Consider the following 17,657-nt stretch of genomic DNA (forward strand, 5'->3'; position numbering starts at 1 on the left):
TCCTGGAATAATTATTACTTAAATCACCCTTGTACAGCAACCCTTTGCTAAGGGGCAAAAATTTTCCCTCTGTCTCACCAGAGCCCGCACCCGGAAGGAAGTTGAAGCTCGACACATTCAGGTGTGCAGTTTTAACAGGGAGGGTAATTAACTATTGGAACAAACTTGCCCCAGAGTGCCGTGGATTCTGCAGCTGGGGTAAGCTTTAAATCGAGCTGGGATGTTTTCCTCAAAGAGCTGCTCTGGTTCGAACAGGAATTCATCCAGGGCCGGTGTTATACAGGAGGTCAGACGAGAAGAGCACAGCACACTCTGAATCCACAGCCCAGGTGCTCCCTGAAATCAGTGGAGTTGGGCCCCTAAGTACCCTTGAAGATCTCGGCCTGTGGAACAATTCTGGTAAGCTTCCACATGTAGCCAAGCCCTCGGAATTCCTAGTGAGAGGGACTTTCTAGTGCATTCAACTTCCCTCCCTCATAAGTTGTACCACTTTAAATACCCCATAATAGTTAAACTGGTACAACCCTCTGTAGCCCAGCTGCTCTTACATAAAGGTGTTTCTAGCAGCATCGCTGTGCCCACATGGGAAGTAGAGTAAGCTTGTAACTGCAGCTCTGCTAGAGGTTGGAGCAATATTTGTTTAAATAAAAGGTGATACCAGGACAAAATCTGTGTGTAAAGGAGCACAGACCCATTGGAAAACCTCTATGACTTGCCAAGTAAAAGTACTTTCAAAAGCCCGACCCAAAGGGGGCACAAAATAGTGAACAGGATAAAGGTGCCTGGCGTGTGTTGTTCCACCCTATCATGGTATGATCATCCCTAGCTCTTCATCAGTAGCTCTCAAAGCACTTTCCAAAGGAGGTGAGTGGCATTAGCCCTATTTTACAGAATGGGGAAACTGAGGCACAGACCAGTGAAAGTGAGGCTAATGGCAGAGCTGGGGAATAGAACCCTGCTCTCTCAGGACCCAGTCCAGTGCTCTATCCACTAGGACATACTGCCTCCCAGCTCAACACATCTAAATCACCCGCGAAGGCAATACATATTTGTACATAAGGTGCGTTTGACCTGCAGAACCCACCAACACATGATATTGGGCCCAAGATTCTATCAGGATGCAAAAAAGGTGATAATTGTGCAGAGGATAAGAACAGCTGCAGTTACATTAGACCAGATAAAAACAAAAATTAGGGTTATAGATTCAAGGCACATGTTGACCCCCTTATTGGCTGGGGTTAGGGAGAAATTACCCCATTGTCTGGATATCCCATCATTGCCTACTGGGAGGTGTCTTGCAGGTGGTGTTGACCTGGCATTTCCTGTGGGCCTGAATTCAGCTGAATCAGTGGGATAAACACATATACCACCCTAATATCAGGCCCCTGGGCAAAGCTGCATGCTAAATAAAACCAACAGGGGGCAGAGTTCAGTATATTCATAGGTGCCCCCCAACCATTTTTGCATCAGGAGAAAAAAATACCCAACACCCTGGAATACAAATTAAACATCTGTATTTTTTATTACATCATCTCCAGAATTAAAAGGATTTAAAACTCTTGATGGAACCCAATTCGATTTTAAAATAAGATTCCTCCATACAGATCCCAAACATCCATTATTTAACCAATTGTTCATGTAAAGAAAGTCCCATCACCCCTTTAGCACAGCCACCTCGCGACGGGTGTTTCTTCTCTCGCCAGCTCTGTGCTGGGGTTAGACATTCACACGTGGAGCAGGGATCGAACCAGCTGTCTCTTGGTCATGGGGAAATCGTGCAATATGGGTGCTGGCCCCCCTCAACAGCAGTTCTGTCCTCTAACAGGGCGTGTCTATTTGAAAGCGCACCTGTGTAACTAAATGGGTTTAAAAGCAACTGAGTCAATTAAATCAATGCAAGCCCATGTGGACGCTTATATTGGTTTAGCTTAAATCTGTTTCTAATGAACTCAGGCCCGCTTACATACAAAGTTGCAGCCGTTTCACGGAGGCTTTGGCTGCACTGAAAACTGCACCGGGATAACGCCGTGCGTTTCAGATCTGTCATGACAACAGGACAGACTCCTCCCCACACGAGCGCATTCAGCCTCACACCTGTGGGCCAGCGCATTGCCCGCCCAGCAGAGGTCTCTTGGCAAACAGCCCAGTGCATCATGGGTATGCATCCCAGCATCCTCCAGCAGGCACGTGGCTTGTGGGGCAGCTGCTGTGCATTGTGGGATCCCCCACTATTCCACCCCATAACCCAGCGCTCTCTTGTGTAATGTACAAGCACAGGGAAACAGCCTTCTCCATTGGCCTGCTGCGTTTGCAAGGCCCCAGCACCTGGACTCAGCGTGGGATGGCTGGACTGCGAATGCGGCACTTATGCAGCTATTCGTGCAACACGGCTGCCTCCCCCACCCCTAACCTTATCCCAGCCCCCAGCCCGGAGCAACATCACTTCTGCTTCGGTAGCTGGCAAGCGAGGACCCGGCCTGCAGCACACGCAGAGCAGGACCCAGGTTGCTGGCCTTGGCACGCTCCCAGCCATGAGGCGTGTGGCTGCCTGGGTTTGGCCCAGACGCTTCTTCAGCATGACAGGGCCTTGGCCAGGCCAAATTTGAGTGAGTGGCCCCTGTTGAAAGGGGTCGGCCCGTGGCCCAGGTGGCCTCCAGTTCTGCAGCCTATGGGACTGACCAATATCAACCCAATTTCAACCCATGAGCATCTACACACAAAGATGCACTGGTTGTACTAAACCAATGTCAGTTAAAGTTGCCCAACTTCTGTGTTTAGACAAGCCCCGCAATGAAACCCAAATAAACCCGGCTTAAACCGGAGTCTTTTGCGCTGATTTCGCTAGATCAGATTAAAGTGTAACCAGTGGGACTTTGAATATAGACAAGGCCAGAGTGGACTGAGGTAAATGGTGACAGATGATTTAGTACCTAAAAAGCACCCGGCCTCAAGAGATCTGCGGTCGATTCCCAGTTTCCCCATCTGGTGTCCTTGGTTCACAGTTGCAGGCCACGTTGCCTCAGTTTCCCCATTTGTCAAACGCGGAGGGGGATGGCTCAGAGGCATGTACAGATGCGGGGGGGCATGGCTCAGAGGCTGCCCACCTCATTAAAAACACACTGTAAGAACCGGCCATAGGATTCGGCCCTTTTCCCTGTGCTGAGGGCTTTCGGGGGAGACCTGAATTTCCGGACCAAAAAAGAAGAGGCAGAAATAGAAAAACAAGGCCACGGCTGCATTTTAAAAAAAATCGCCTGCCAGTGCAGGAGGCAGCAACAGCTCCTGGGTCCCCAGGATCGTCCCCAAATGAGATCTCTGCGGCAAACCATCAGTCAATGCCCCAGTGGCGATGATGGAAAGAAATACCCGTCCAGCTCTTGGCAAGGCGCCGTGGCTCCCATTCCTACAGGATAATGGGAAATACGGATGCAGAAGGGCCCAGCTATGGGGGTGTGTGGAGCCAGCTGGTCCACGGGGGACCAGAACAGGGGTAGGAGGGGGGGACCCTGGAGGGCCAAGGGACCTGTGGATAGGGAGGTTCCCTGGACCAGGGAAACCAGCTAGGAAACACAGGGCACAGTGCTTATGGTGCCCCGTACAGCAGTCGGCACCTCCCCAAGTGACTAGTCCCAAATTAGTTTAATTAAAGTGTGCGTGCAGGGTGGGGGGGGAGGCGTGGTTAGCCCTTATCCTAGGAAACTTGAACAGGGGTGGGCATCGCAGGGTGAACTGGCCCTTTAAGGGTATTTGGGTTCAGACTTAAAGGGCTGCCTCACCATGCGGCACCCTCCCGCAGGATCCAGCTCTGCCTCCCTGCCCCCTGTTTGTCACAGTGGTACCCCCTGGTGCTGCGGGCACGCTCCCAAAGGAGACGCACCCCTTCCAGGCTCCGCCTTTGGAGACAAAGAAGTCGCTCTGGGGTGCGGAGCGGCGCAGGAAGGGTTAAGTCAATTTGGCTTCATTGAAAGTGCAGGGTCCCTCCTTCGGTGGGGGCTGGGGGGGGGACGACAGGTGATTCCATCCCCCAGAGTCCCGTGCCCCCCCAGCTCTTCTCGGCTGCGGGGCACGGTTCCTTAGGAGGAGCTGGGTCCTTCCATGCCGTTCTCCTCCTGATCCGCCTTGAGCCGGGACAGAACCGCGTGGATCCGGAAGAGCGTCCGGGACTCCATGGAATAGTTCTTGTAGTTGTTCCTAAATTGGGAGGGTGGGGGGGGTAATCACTGGCCACAAATACACCCTGCCCCCCACCCCCACCCCGCCAGGGCCAGAGTCTCTTGATCATACGCACCGGACTCCCCCCACCCCATTCCTGAGCTTCCCGGTGCACTGACCAGTCCTGGGACCAGCTGAACCAGAACCATCCGCTGAGTGGGGGGGGGGGTGCCTCAATTCCCCCCCCCGAGCCCTGCCCCCCCCTAAATCAGCCACACAGACAGTTCCAGCCCCTCTGGCCCCCCAGTGCACCTTAGCACCACAATGCATTCTGCGATACACCCGCTGGGGCTTCTGGGAAGCATTGTGGGACAGGGGAGCACAGGACAGGCTGACATTGTTGCAACACCCTCCTAGTGTAGACAGGCCCCACCTGGCTCGGCGCAGCAGCGGGATGGCCTCCTCGCTCCGGCCCTGGGCCAGGTGCAGCAGGCCGAGCTCCAGCAGCGTGTTGGGCACCAGGTAGTGATCGTAGCGGATCCGCTTCTCACTGCCAGCGGGAGGGACAGACAGACAGACGGTAATTCACCGGGGAGGGGCTTCCCGGACCAAGACCCGCCCCGGGCAGCAACCTGGGGGCAGGAGTTTGGGGGCAGCACCTGGCCAGGGGCCAGACAGACCCGCAAAAGCATGGTGTCCTCCAGACACCCCCAGGCCCCTAGGAGGGGAATGACACCCCCCCAGCCCACACAGACCCAGGACCCCCCTGATCCCTAGAGGGGGGAATGACCCCCCCACAGACCCAGGACCCCTCTGATACTTAGAGGGGGGAGTGACCCTCCCCACAGACCCAGGAACCCGCTGTTCCCTAGAGGGGAGTGACCCCCACACACACAGACCCAGGACCCCGCTGATCCCTAGAGGGGGGAGTGACCCCCCCACAGACCCAGGACCCCTCTGATCCCTAGGGGGGAGTGACCCCCCCATGGAACATGGCACCACCTGTGACCCCCAGAACGCAGTTCCTTGCCCGGGCAATGCCCATGTGCTGGGGGGGGGGCATTATCCCATTGGGAAAGCCCATCAGTGGGGTAACCCCAAGATCAGCAAACTGGGGGGGGAGGAGGGGCCAAGAACCAGCAGGACCCTCCCTCCGTCACGTCCGCAGTGGGTCAGGAGCCAGAGCCCGCCCAGGATGGGGACTCCCCCCGCCGCAGATGCCCTGGGCGGCGGGAGCCAGGCGGAGTCTCCCAGCAGGGGGCGCTCACCTGCCCAGCACGGCGCTGAAGCAGGCCTCCGCCTCGGCTGGGCTCCGCCGGTGCCTCATGCAGAGCCCCTTCAGCAGCAGCAGGAGGCACCGGTCGTCCGTCTGGAACTCGCCGGCTGTGGGCAGAGTTGGGGCGTCAAGGGGGGGCCCCGGGGCCCAGCTCCTCTGGGCATCCCCGCGGGGAAGGGGGGGGTGGCAGGGAGAGCCCCCACCCCAGTGTGCCAGCCCCCCCACAGCCCCCAACCCGGTGTACCCCCCCTCAGCCCCCCAGCTGTGTCTTCTACCCACCCCCCACTGGCTCTGGGCAGAGATGGGGGGGGCTCAGTCTCTCCACTGGGGCTGAGACCCAACAAACACGATGCAGCCACACGCGTGTTCTTCGTTCCCACCCTGGGGCCGGATGGGAGCTGGCGCCCCCCGGAGGGGAAAGGCCCCGTGTCCCATTCCCCCCCCCTCCCCCAAAGCCAGCCGGTGCCCCACCCTGAGGCCAAATGGGAGCTGGCAGCCCCCGGAGGGGAAAGGCCTCACATCCTGTTACCTGGCGACTCCTGCAGCTTCTTCTCAGCCTGCATCAGCGTCTCCAGAGTCCCCTCCAGCAGCTCCCGCTGCTTGCCCAGCACGGTGAAGCCATTCCACATGTACATCATCTCCTGGGGAGGGACGGGGGGGGTGTCAGGGCAACAGCCCGGGCTGCTCACCCTGCAGAGGAGGATCTGGACCCCCAGGACAGCCCCCACATCCCGCTGGACATTAACCAGCCTGTCCTAGGTTCCCTCCCAGTTCCCCCATTCCCCCCTCGTCCTGAGCAGGTTATAGCCGCTTTGCACTCAGAGCCAATGGGAAGTGGGGAAACTGAGGCACAGAGAGGGACACAACCTGTCCAAGGTCATGTGACAAAGATGGGAAATGGGACCCAGCATTCCCGACTCCCAGCCCCTAGGTTCTAACCACCAGACCCCGCTCCCCTCTCCAAGCCAGGGAGAGAACCCAGGCGTCCTGACTCCTAGCCCCTCCCATTCTCCAGCACGGCAGATCCTGGGTGATGGCACCAGTTGAGTCATGGCTTTTCCAAGCAGCATCCAGCACAATTTTCCCCCTCGAACCCTCTCCCCACACTCCCTTCCCCCTCACCAGGGCTGGCACCGGTACAGGGACCGGGCGGCTGCCCTTATAGCGCCGGGCTTTCCGGATGGCAAACTTCTCCGTGGGGGGAGACTTGCCCGCGATCTTCTGCTTAAAAGATGACACCTGCCTGGAGGGGAAGAGAGACAGCTGGGTTGCGATCTGGGGGGGGGGGCGCACTGGGGGTCCCCTGGACCCAGAATTGGGTTCCAGAATCTCCACTGGCATTGAAAGCAAAGGTCCCGGTTCTAGCCGACCCGTTTGCCAAAAGGCAGCCCAGCAACGTATGCCTGAGTCTGCAGACAGCCTGAAACGATGGCTCAGAGAGTGCCTGGTTCAGCTCCCATCCTGTTAACTCTTGAACCTAATGCTTGCACACAGGCATCGGCAATACACATACGTGGCAGATTAAACTATGACGAGAGCAAAAACTGGGTCAAACTGGTACCGGGCGGATCCAGCCCTCACGCTGTGAATGATCTAATTTAATTTAACACGACCCATGGCATTTAGATCTGCCTGAAGCCGGCACCGTGTTTCCAGCTGAGACTGCAGCATTTAGCTCCATGGAACATGAACCCTCCCAGAGCTGGGGGTAGAACCCAGGAGTCCTGGGTCCCAGCACCCCCCTGCTCTAACCACTAGACCCCACTTCCCTCCCAGAGCCAGGGAGAGAACCCAGGAGTCCTATCTTATGCCCATGTCTGTCCTGTCTCTAGGTAGCCCCTGCCATTCCCCTACACACCCCAGCTTTGCAGCTGGGATAGGAGGGGAAAGGAAGTGATAAGATTTGGGGGGGGCCCTGAGCCAGCCAATGCCCAGGGCTGGATGCAGGACGGAGCCAAGCAGGCAGGTAGGGAGGGAATGACCAGTGCCATACGTTAAGCTGAGGAGCAGAAAGGGGGGGACGCAACTTCCCATCTGGGGGTCAGTGTTAGTGGGCAGGTGACTGGGGGTTGGGACACACACAGCCCAGCCAATGCCCCTCACTCCCAACCCACAGCCCCTGCTCTCCCAGCCCTGGGCTCCCCACCCAGCTCTGCCGGTGCCCCTCACTCCCGACCTGCAGCCCCCCCTCCCAAAAGAAACTCATGTTCCTTGTGCTGCAAGGCCTGAACCCAGATCTCCCGGTGCCCCTCCTGCCCAACCCCCATGTTTGGCACCAAACCCTCCTGTTCCCCCAGCACCAGCATCGCCCATGGCCCCTACCTGAACAGCTGCACCTCGCTCTCCCCGAAGGGCCGGGGCTCCTCGGGGGGCAGCATGCTGAGGAAGGCGGCTTTCATATACACATACATGGCCTGCAGAAAGACACCGGCCTGACCCATCAGCCCCACGCACACGGCTGGGGGCGGGGGGCTCAGACCCCCAACAGGCCCAGGACGGGCCGAGAACTAGCAGCCACAGACCAGACAGCCAGGCCATCCGGCCTGGTTAGGTCTCCAACTCTGGACACCTATGGGAGACCCTATAGAAAACCTCCGGCTGCTGCCGTGAGCTGGAGGGGGGCGGGGACTCAGCAGGGGGCGCTCTCCCCCACAGTCAGTGCTGGCCCCAATGCCCCAGGGCGGCACTAGGGGGCGCTGTGTGAAGCACTGACAGACCCTCCCCAATAAACCCTTTAGTCCCTGGAGAGGGCACGGCCCCACCCATAACCCCTCACCTTGGACCAGCGGTTCTCCTTGCTCAGCAGGTCGGCGTAGAAATAGGCCATTTTCCACATGCCCTTGTAGGCGAAACACCACATCAGCTCCCAGTAGCACATGTGGTGGAACTGCTTCCAGGCCTGCTGCGCCGAGCAGCCCGCCTCGAACCTGCAGATGGCCTGTGCAGAGAGGTCAAGAGCCTCGTGAATGGGCACGGGGGCCTTCCCCTCTAGGGGGCGCCGGTTCTGATCCAGCCCTGGAGGGATGGGGGGACTGGCTGGCTCCAGGGGGGTGGGGAATGGGACATGGGGCCTTCCCCCTCTAGGGGGCACTGGCTCTGATCCGGCCCCAAGGGGATGGGGGGACTGGCTGGCTCCAGGGGGGTGGGGAATGGGACATGGGGCCTTCCCCCTCTAGGGGGCGCTGGCTCTGATCCGGCCCCAAGGGGATGGGGGGACTGGCTGGCTCCAGGGGGGTGGGGAATGGGTCACGGGGCCTTCCCCCTCTAGGGGGACGCCGGCTCCGATCCGGCCCCAGGCCAGGGGACTGGTTGGTTCAGGAGCACCCCCCGTCGCAGACTCTGGCTCTGTGAGGGGGTCCCCCAGGCGAGGGGTCTCTTACCTCACTGATGTTCCCTTTGATCTCCTCTATCCTGCCGGCGAAGAAGAGGAAGATGGCGCTCTGCAGAGGGGAGAGAAGGGAGCCGATGGGTGGGGGGCAGGGTCCCTGTGGAAGGGCAAAGCGTAGGGGATGCCGGGATCACCCATGAAGCAAGTTGGGGGGGGTCTCAGCCCAGTTCTTTCCACTCCCTAGTTTTAGCCGGGGCAGCAAAACCCGTCAGGAGGTCAGACCATGGGGCAGCCCCAATTCTCCCCAGTGAGGACAGATCCCCCCCGGACCCTCCCACCCCGCAGGTGGAAGGGCCCCACCGGCCGGTCCCGTACCTTGGGGTAGCGAATGAGGTAGGGTCTTAGCAGGCTCTCAGCTTCCGTAAAATCGTCCTCCCCAATCCCTGCAAGGGTGCAAGGAGGGGTCAGCCTGGGGCGAAGCCACTGCTCCCAGTTCTGAGAGAGATCGGGGACCCCCTGAATGGGAATGGGGGGCCCGGATCAGAGCTGGCACCCCCTGGGGGGAAAGGCCCCATGTCCCGTCCCCTGCCCCCCGAGCCAGCCGGCCCCTGGCCTGGGGTCAGATCAGAGTTTGCACCCCCTAGGGGGGAGGCCCCATGTCCTGCCCCCCTGAGCCAGCTGGCCCCTGGCCTGGGGTCAGATCAGAGTTTGCACCCCCTGGGGGGAGGCCCCATCCCCTGCCCCCCTGAGCCAGCCGGCCCCTGGCCTGGGGCCGGATCAGAGCTGGCACCCGCTGGGGGGAGGCCCCGTCCCCCGCCCCCCGCCGGCTGCAGTCCTACCCAGGATGAAGGTGAGGAAGGTGTAATAGCAGAGGAGCAGCATGGTGCAGAGCAGGGCCCGCAGGTTCAGGGTGGTCGCACCCTCGTGCAGCTGCTGCAGCCCGTACTCCTGCGCAGAGAGACACAGCAGAGGGGGGGGCCATTGGGCGCTTTCACCCTTCCAGAGTCCCAACGCGCTGCCTGATGCGGCCACCTCTGGGGCAGCGCGGCCGGCCACTGCCACACACAACGGCAGGGTGAGGCGCCCTCTGGTGGCAGCTGCAGCCCACCAGGCCAGGAAGAGCTGGGGGTGGGGGGAGGGACAGATGTTCGCCCCCCCGCCCCCAACCACAGCCCTGAGAGCTGGGGGTGCGGGACTCAGCCCAAAGCTCAATGACTCCCTCTGGCTGATGGGGCCCTGGCTGCAATGGGGGTGGGGGTGGGGATGGAGGGAAGGCCCATACCCCAATTCCTCCCCTACCTCAGACACACCCCAGCTAGCCCCCCAGACCCTCTCCCCTTGCGGGACCCCCCACAGAACCCCCCTTCTCAGCAGTGACCCAGGGAACCCCCATCGCGGGGACCTGCAGACTGTGCGGGGGATGACGGGAGGCCCAGGCAAGGGGTTACCTTGTCCCCCGAAAACCCAGCAAATTCCAGCAGCTTCAGGATCCGCGGAGGGAAGAGAGAGAGAGTCTGGGGAGAGAAGAGAGGAATGAAAGGCCCCGTGTCCCGTTCCCGTCAGCCAGTCCCCTGCCCTGGGGCCGGGCCGGAGCCGGTGCCCCCTCGAGGGGAAAGGCCCCGTGTCCCATTCCCCACCCCCCCCCTTCCTAGTAATTTACCAGATTAAAGGCGCCGATGCCCAGTGCCACCCCTCCCTCCAAGTGTACGTGGGCAGGGCCTGCTGTACAGTGACTGGACTGGATGAAACTGCTCAGTTCCCTGGAAAAGAAACAGGAGAGTCAGAGAGTGCTAACCACTAGCCCCCACGCCTCTCCCGGAGCTGGGGATAGAACCCAGGAGTCCTGGCGCCCAGCTCTAACCACTAGCCCCCACGCCTCTCCCGGAGCTGGGGATAGAACCCAGGAGTCCTGGCGCCCAGCTCTAACCACTAGCCCCCACTCCCCTCCCAGAGCTGGGGATAGAACCCAGGAGTCCTGGCACCCAGCTCTAACCACTAGCCCCCACTCCCCTCCCGGAGCCGGGGATAGAACCCAGGAGTCCTGGCGCCCAGCCCCCTGCTCACACCAGTACACCACATTGAGTGCCCCAGGAGAACCATCACATTTCCCACCTTCACAGTAAAAGAGCCCTTCTGAGGCTGAGGGCCCCGTCTGGGACCCCTCCTCCCCCGCTGGCCCCAAGGCAGCAGCCTGAAGAGGGGCCCCCTCCCCCAGAACCACCGCTGTGACATCACTCACCTGTAGATCAGGTAGCTGCTCCGCACCTTGATCCCCCCCTTGATGAAATTCACCATGTTCTCATCCTGCAGGGAGAAGGGGGGAAATGAGCAAACCCTGAGGGAAGGGATCCCTCGCCCGGTGCTGAGATGCAGCCACCTCTGGGGTGGGGAATGGAGGTTGTTTATAGAGGGACCCCTCACCCGGCACTGAGATGCAGCCATCTCTGCAGTGGGATGCGGGGGTTGTTTATCCAGGAACCCCTCACCTGGCGCTGAGATGCAGCCACCTCTGGGGTGGGGTGCCACACAGCAACGTTGTCTCACAATGAGACAGGAAATGAAAGCGAATCCTTGAAAGTGACCTGGAGAGTGACCCACAGCACCCCCGAGTGGCCCATTGGGGCCAGCACTGACTGCGAGGGGAGAGTGTCCCCCGCTGAGCCCCCACCCTGCTCCCTGCAGCACCGGGGATTTAGCTCACAACCCAGGTGTCCTGGCCCCCTGGCGCTGTGCGAGCCACATGGAGTGGGATCCGGTACCTGCAGGAAGGTCAGGGCCGCCCGCTGCAGTAGACACTCTGCGTAGCAGACCTCGGCGTGCAGCTCCACTGTGAGGGAGAGCGACAGGGACTTGGAGGGGGGGGGCATGCTCATCCCTAAGCCCCGACCCCCCCTCCAGCAACACCGCCATCGCAGCCTACCCACGGAGCTGGGGATAGAACCCAGGAGTCCTGGCTCCCAGCCCCCTGCTCTGACCACCAGACCCCACTCCCCTTCCCAGAGCCAGGGGTAGAACCCAGGAGTCCTGGCTCCCAGCCCCCTGCTCTGACCACCAGACCCCACTCCCCTTCCCAGAGCCAGGGGTAGAACCCAGGAGTCCTGGCTCCCAGCCCCCTGCTCTGACCACCAGGCCCCACTCCCCTTCCCAGAGCCAGGGATAGAACCCAGGAGTCCTGGCTCCCAGCCCCCTGCTCTGACCACCAGACCCCACTCCCCTTCCCAGAGCCAGGGGTAGAACCCAGGAGTCCTGGCTCCCAGCCCCCTGCTCTGACCACCAGGCCCCACTCCCCTTCCCAGAGCCAGGGATAGAACCCAGGAGTCCTGGCTCCCAGCCCCCTGCTCTGACCCACCCTCCGACACCCTGCGGCCATGCTCTGCATCTCTTACCCTCAGTGAATGAATCCGCCTTGCTGACCAGGCCGGTGAGGGAGCCAGTCACGCTGGATTTCCTCCGAAACCTGGGGGTGGGAGGAAGATGGCTGGGGTGGGGCAGCTACCTTGCCCCTCCCGCATCTCCCCCTACAGGCCTCCCCAGCCCTACCCGACCCACAGGGTCAGTAACTGCTGAGAGGGGGGGGATTTTCCCCAGCGAGGAGCCTGTAACTGGAAGGGTTCCCCCATCTTTGCCCCACGGCCTCCCAGGCCCCAGCTCCCCAGAGGGGTTAGGCTCTTACTCCCCCAAGCCCTGGGAAACTCCCCCTCTGCTGGGCAGCGGGTCTATGACACACAACGGGCAGGTCCGTTCCACCCGGCAGTGGGACTGGTGCAGAATGACCCCCACGCCTCCCGCCCCAGCCCAGAGACCTCCATGGGGCCAGGCCTGGGGGTCCCATTGCCAGGCCAGCCTCCTGCCCACGCCCTGTCACTCCCCATCCAACCGCCAGCCCCTGTGCGCCCCATCTCCCCCCATGACACACACACCCCATAACCCTCCCTGGGCCTTCCCCAGTCCCTGCTATGCCCCACCCTGATGCCGGAGTCCCATCACCCCTTCCCTGGATGCCCCATCCCCACCTCCCATGTGCCCCCCACCCCCACCTCTGGCAAATCTCCTGGGCCTCCTTCATGGTCTGCCCGGCCTGCACGATGTCATCGTGCTCGAAGGTCATCATGGCCTGCATCTCCAGGATGGTGGCGTAGACCAGGGCGTGGTACATGCTCTCCTTGGTCCTGCCGGGAGCAGGGGGCAGGTGACAGGAGGGAGACTCCCCCAGCCCCCCAGCAACACCCGCCCCAAGGAGCCCCACCATGCCTTAGCTCATGGCCCAGGGTTGGGGGGGTGGGGAGTGTTCTAGGGTAGCATGGCCCCTTGTGCCCACTGGGATGCAGCATTGGGGGTGGGGAGGATCGAAGGAACCCCCCAGGCCAGGGCGAGCTTCCCCGACGTGCACCCTGCAGATGCCGGGAGCCCTCGGCCCACCGAGGAGGATCAGGGCCAGGGACCATGGGCAGCTCCTCCACCCACCTGGGCTGCAGCTTCTCCAGGCTCTTGCTGAACTGGTTGCAGAGGAAGGAGTTCATGGCCTCCATGCACTCGTCTAGGGCGGCCGCCAGGTCAGGCGGGGGCCTGTGGGCGGGGAGCAAAGAGGGGCTGCTTAGAGAGTTAGAGATTCCAAGCGAAGGGACCAGGGGGACCCCCTAGTCTAACCCCCAGAGACCTGCCCTGAGTTACTGCAGGCTGAAAATCGCACCGATCTAGGAAAACATCCCACCCCGGTGTGAAACTAGCCCATGGTGGAGACTCCACCAAGGCCCTGGGTCGGTGGCTCCAGGGGTTATTCACCCTCCCGGTTAAACTCTGTGCCTTCAGCCCTGTCCAGCTTCAGCTTCCATCTCATTTGCTCTGCTCTGCGAGACGGCCGAGCCTGCTGGCAAATGCTGGCTCCCAATGGCTGGGAGCAAGTCGCCCTTCGCCTTCCCTTTGGTACATGAACTAGATCGAGCTCCTGGAGTCTCTGGCAGGTTTTCTGACCCTTTAATCCTCCGCGCGGCTCCTCTCTGACCCCTCCCTGATTTACCAACGTCCTTCCTGAACTGTGCACACAAGTCCAGCAGTGGCCATAAGAACGGCCAGACGGGGTCAGACCAATGGTCCATCCAGGCCAGTGTCCTGTCTGCTGACAGTGGCTGGTGCCAGGCGCTTCAGGGGGAGGGAACAGAACAGGGCAATTGTCAAATGATTCATCCCCTGTCAGTCAATCCCAGCTTCTGGCAAACAGAGGCTAAGGACACCATCCCTGCCCAGCCTAGCTAATAGCCATTGATGGACCTGTCCTCCAGGAACTTCTCTAGCTCTTTTTAAAACTCTGTTCTAGTCTTGGCCTTCACAACATCCTCTGGCAGTGAGTTCCACAGGTCGACTGCATTGTGAGAAGAAATACTTCCTTGTGTTTGTTTAAACCGGCTGCCTGTTAATTTCATTGGGTGACCTCTAGTTCTTTTGTTAGGAGAAGGAGTAAATAACCCGTCTTTATTCACTTTCTCCTCACCCGTCAAGATTTTGTAGACTTCTGTCAGATCCCCCCTTAGCCGTCTCTTTTCCAAGCTGAACGGTCCCTGTCTTATTCATCTCTCCTCATACGCCCCCCAAATCACTTTTGTTGCCCTTTTCTGAACCTTTTCCAATTCTAATACACCCCTTTTGTGATGCGGCGACCAGAACTGCAGGCAGTATTCGAGGTATGGCCGTGCCATGGATTTATATCGTGGCATGGTGATTCTAGAGCCAGACACAGAGGTAAAATCACCTCTCTGCTCCTACTCCAGATTCCCCTGGTTAAGTATCCATGGTTTGCATCAGCCCTTTTGGCCCCAGCGTCGCACTGGGAGCTCGTGTTCAGCTGATTCTCCACCATGACCCCCAAATCTTTGTCAGAGACGCGGTTCCCCAGGGCAGAGCCCCCCAGCCTGTAAGTACGACCTATTCTTCATTCCCAGATGTTTACACCGTCCGAATTAAAATGCAGATTGTTTGCTTGCGCCCGGTTTGCCGAACGATCCAGGTCGCTCCGTATCAGTGACCTGCCCTCGTCATGATTTATCACTCTCCCATTCTTTGTGTCGTCTGCAAACGCTGTCCATGGATGATTTGATGTTTTCTCCCAGCCGTTGATAAAATGTCAGATATCGTAGGGCCAAGACCCGGTCCCTGTGGGACCCCGCTAGAAACACACCTGCCCAACGGTGATTCTCCATTTGCAGTTACATGTCGAGCCCTCTCAGTTAAACCAGTTTATAATCCACTTCACCTGGACCACACTGAACTGGGACCGTTCTAGTTTTTGCAATCAGAACGTCGTGCGGTACCAAGTCACGGCAATCTGCTTAGATGATATCACCCTATCGCCTCCAACTACCAAATTTGCAATCTTATTCAAAAATATCACATCACTTTGACAGGAGCTATTTTCCATAAACCCCTATTGATCGGCATTTGTTACATTACCTGCCTTTAATCCTTTATTAATAGCCTCCCATCTCACCAATATCTTGCCTGGGGCTGATGTCAGACTGACAGGACTGTAATAATGCAGGTCATCCTGTTTACCCTTTTTAAAGACTGGCACACCATTAGCTTTCTTCCAGTCCTTGGGAATGTCCCCACAGTTACAAGGCTTAACTCCTTGGCCAACTCTTTTCAAACTCTAGGATGCAAGTGACCTGCCCCAGTGATTGAAACTGTCTAACTTTCACAGCTATTGTTTAACATCTGGCTGTTATTTTTGGAATAGAAAATATTTCATCATCATCATAATATGAAAGGATGACATGGCCTGGCTTTCCCCCCAAACACAGAACAGATGTTTATTTATTAGCAAGGGCTGCGGGGTCTGTTGCAGGAAGAGATTGTAGGTAGCATAGAAGCAGGTAAGGGGCTGGTGAGTTGCAAAGGTGGGAGAGCCCAGGGCTGGGCGAGCAGGGGTTGTGGGTCAGAAGTGAGGGGCACCAGCGGAGCTGGGAGGGGGAGCCCAGGGCTGGGCCATCAGGGGATGCAGGTCAGGAGTGAGGGGCAGCAGCAGAGCTGGGGGGGTGTTTACTCAGCACTTTTCTCTCCCTCTGGCCAGCACCGATCAACCCCCTGCCACCCCAGCTATGAACATGGACTGACTTCCCCCTCCCCCAGCTGCCAACCCCCCCACAGGCCGAGGGCAAGGCCGAGGGGCCCCGCTGCCCCCTCTCCCCATGGCCAGCCTCAGCGCTGTGTTTGCCAAAGGCCGCAGCCAGCGACGCTCAGCTGAACCGGTGCCCGGGAGTGCTGAGCAAACACGGGCTTGGCAGGGCCCTGCCAGCGCATCCACCCCACCTTCACCAAACAGGGCTGGGCCCGGAGGCTCGGCTGGGCCCCCGCCCCCCCCATCGGCTCCACGCAGGGCTGAGGAAGGGCTTTGGCCAGCAGGTGCCAGGCTGGGCTGGGCACTAGGCTCAGCTGGCTCATGGCCTCACGGGCAGGGCCCCCCCGCCGGGTCTGGGATCCCCCGCCATCTGGAGCACAGCCCTGCTCACCAGCTCCTGGCAAACACGGGGCTGTCGGGCTTTGCCCCCCTCCACCCTGCGTGCCCCGCCCCCTCTGGGCCCCCCAAAACACATGGCTGCACCCCAGGAACCCTGGATATTCCCACAGTGCCCTGGGGGGGAGGCACCTGCGCCGGGGGCCCGATTGGACTCATCCTGAGTGAGGACTGACGGTCCAGGGGGGAGGGGCCCAGCCCCCCTCTAAACCTTTCCCCCCCAATGATCCCCACATCAGCCTGCTCCCCACCCCATCGACCCCTGCCCCCCATCTTCTGTGCTCGACCCCAAGCCCAACCTCCCCTCCCGTAGCTCTGAATCCGGTTGTATATCCCGGCCCCGCCCCGGTCTCCTGGAGCCCCCCGCCCCAGCCTCCCGTCACCCAGCAGGGACCCCCCGGATCCTGACTGGCCGGGGAGCAGGAGAGGATCCCCCCCCGGGCTGACCCAGTGAGGGAAGGGGCTGGGTGCACCCATGTGCCCTGGACCCCCCCAGGGAGCAGGCACGGGGGGGGGGGGTGACTCTGCATTGAAGGTGCGTTTCTCCAGGGGGGCGGGGGGGGGAGCCCGCAGCAGAAAGACCCAGCGGGCCGGGGGGGGGCGGAGCTTTGGGAGGCGGGGGGCTGCAGCGGGGGAGGGGCGCGGGGGGGGAGCAGCCCCGGGCAGAGGGTCCCGCCCCCCTCCAGTCCCGGCTCGGGGGCTCCCCGCCGGGGTCTCTCACCTGCCCGCAGCGGCCGCCAGGGCCATGACGGTCCGGTCTGGTCCGGGAGCAGGAAGCGGCTCTGGAGGAATGTGCGGCCGGGACCCGGCGGGGGCGGGGAGGGAGGCGGCTCCGCCCTGCAGGTGCCGCGACTCACCTGGCCGGGGCCCCCCGGGCAGGGATCCGGCCCCCAGGTGCAGGGACTCACCTGGCCGGGGCCCCCCGGGCAGGGATCCGGCCCCCAGGCGCCGGGACTCACCTGGCCGGGGCCCCCCGGGCAGGGATCCGGCCCCCAGGCGCCGGGACTCACCTGGCCGGGGCCCCCCGGGCAGGGATCCGGCCCCCAGGTGCAGGGACTCACCTGGCCGGGGCCCCCCGGGCAGGGATCCGGCCCCCAGGCGCCGGGACTCACCTGGCCGGGGCCCCCCGGGCAGGGATCCGGCCCCCAGGCGCTGGGACTCACCTGGCCGGGGCCCCCCGGGCAGGGATCCGGCCCCCAGGTGCAGGGACTCACCTGGCCGGGGCCCTCCGGGCAGGGATCCGGCCCCCAGGTGCAGGGACTCACCTGGCCGGGGGCCCCCCGGTCGGGGATCCGGCCCCCAGGTGCAGGGACTCACCTGGCCGGGGCCCCCCGGTCGGGGATCCGGCCCCCAGGTGCAGGGACTCACCTGGCCGGGGCCCCCCGGGCAGGGAT

General features: G+C 60.9%; 1 protein-coding gene across 2 annotated transcripts; it reads right to left on the reverse strand.

Moving 5' to 3' along the window:
- Positions 1–1,493: 1,493 nt before the first annotated feature.
- Positions 1,494–17,064, reverse strand: LOC125627628 (tetratricopeptide repeat protein 39A-like). 2 transcript variants are annotated; one of them, XM_048831924.2, is made up of 18 exons: positions 16,985–17,064; positions 13,221–13,322; positions 12,794–12,925; positions 12,143–12,213; positions 11,516–11,583; positions 10,996–11,060; positions 10,417–10,516; positions 10,205–10,270; positions 9,596–9,704; positions 9,132–9,199; positions 8,809–8,868; positions 8,205–8,366; positions 7,751–7,842; positions 6,551–6,671; positions 5,958–6,069; positions 5,421–5,535; positions 4,586–4,702; positions 3,976–4,191 (listed from the first exon to the last, which is right to left on the reverse strand). In XM_048831924.2, the coding sequence occupies exons 1-18, from the start codon at positions 17,008–17,010 to the stop codon at positions 4,074–4,076; spliced, it is 1,704 nt and encodes a 567-aa protein (XP_048687881.1). In that variant the 5' UTR covers positions 17,011–17,064; the 3' UTR covers positions 3,976–4,073. The 2 variants fall into 2 exon arrangements, with proteins under 2 accessions (XP_048687882.2, XP_048687881.1); XM_048831925.2 differs by lacking the exon at positions 5,421–5,535 and having other exon boundaries at positions 1,494–4,191.
- Between the last annotated feature and the right edge of the window lie 593 nt (positions 17,065–17,657).

This window comes from Caretta caretta, chromosome 20 (assembly GCF_965140235.1).
Source record: "Caretta caretta isolate rCarCar2 chromosome 20, rCarCar1.hap1, whole genome shotgun sequence".
NCBI lineage: Eukaryota > Metazoa > Chordata > Testudines > Cheloniidae > Caretta > Caretta caretta.

What these genes read in the sequence shown, in the direction of transcription:
- LOC125627628 (XM_048831925.2), bottom strand. Translation starts at nt 17,010, where the DNA reads ATGGCCCTGGCGGCCGCTGCGGGCAG. An exon ending in GCATCGGCGCCTTTAATCTG is followed by an intron (nt 10,271 to 10,416) that starts GTAAATTACTAG and finishes TTCTCTCCCCAG; the next exon opens with ACTCTCTCTCTCTTCCCTCC. An exon ending in TCAAAGGGAACATCAGTGAG is followed by an intron (nt 8,367 to 8,808) that starts GTAAGAGACCCC and finishes CTCTCTGCACAG; the next exon opens with GCCATCTGCAGGTTCGAGGC.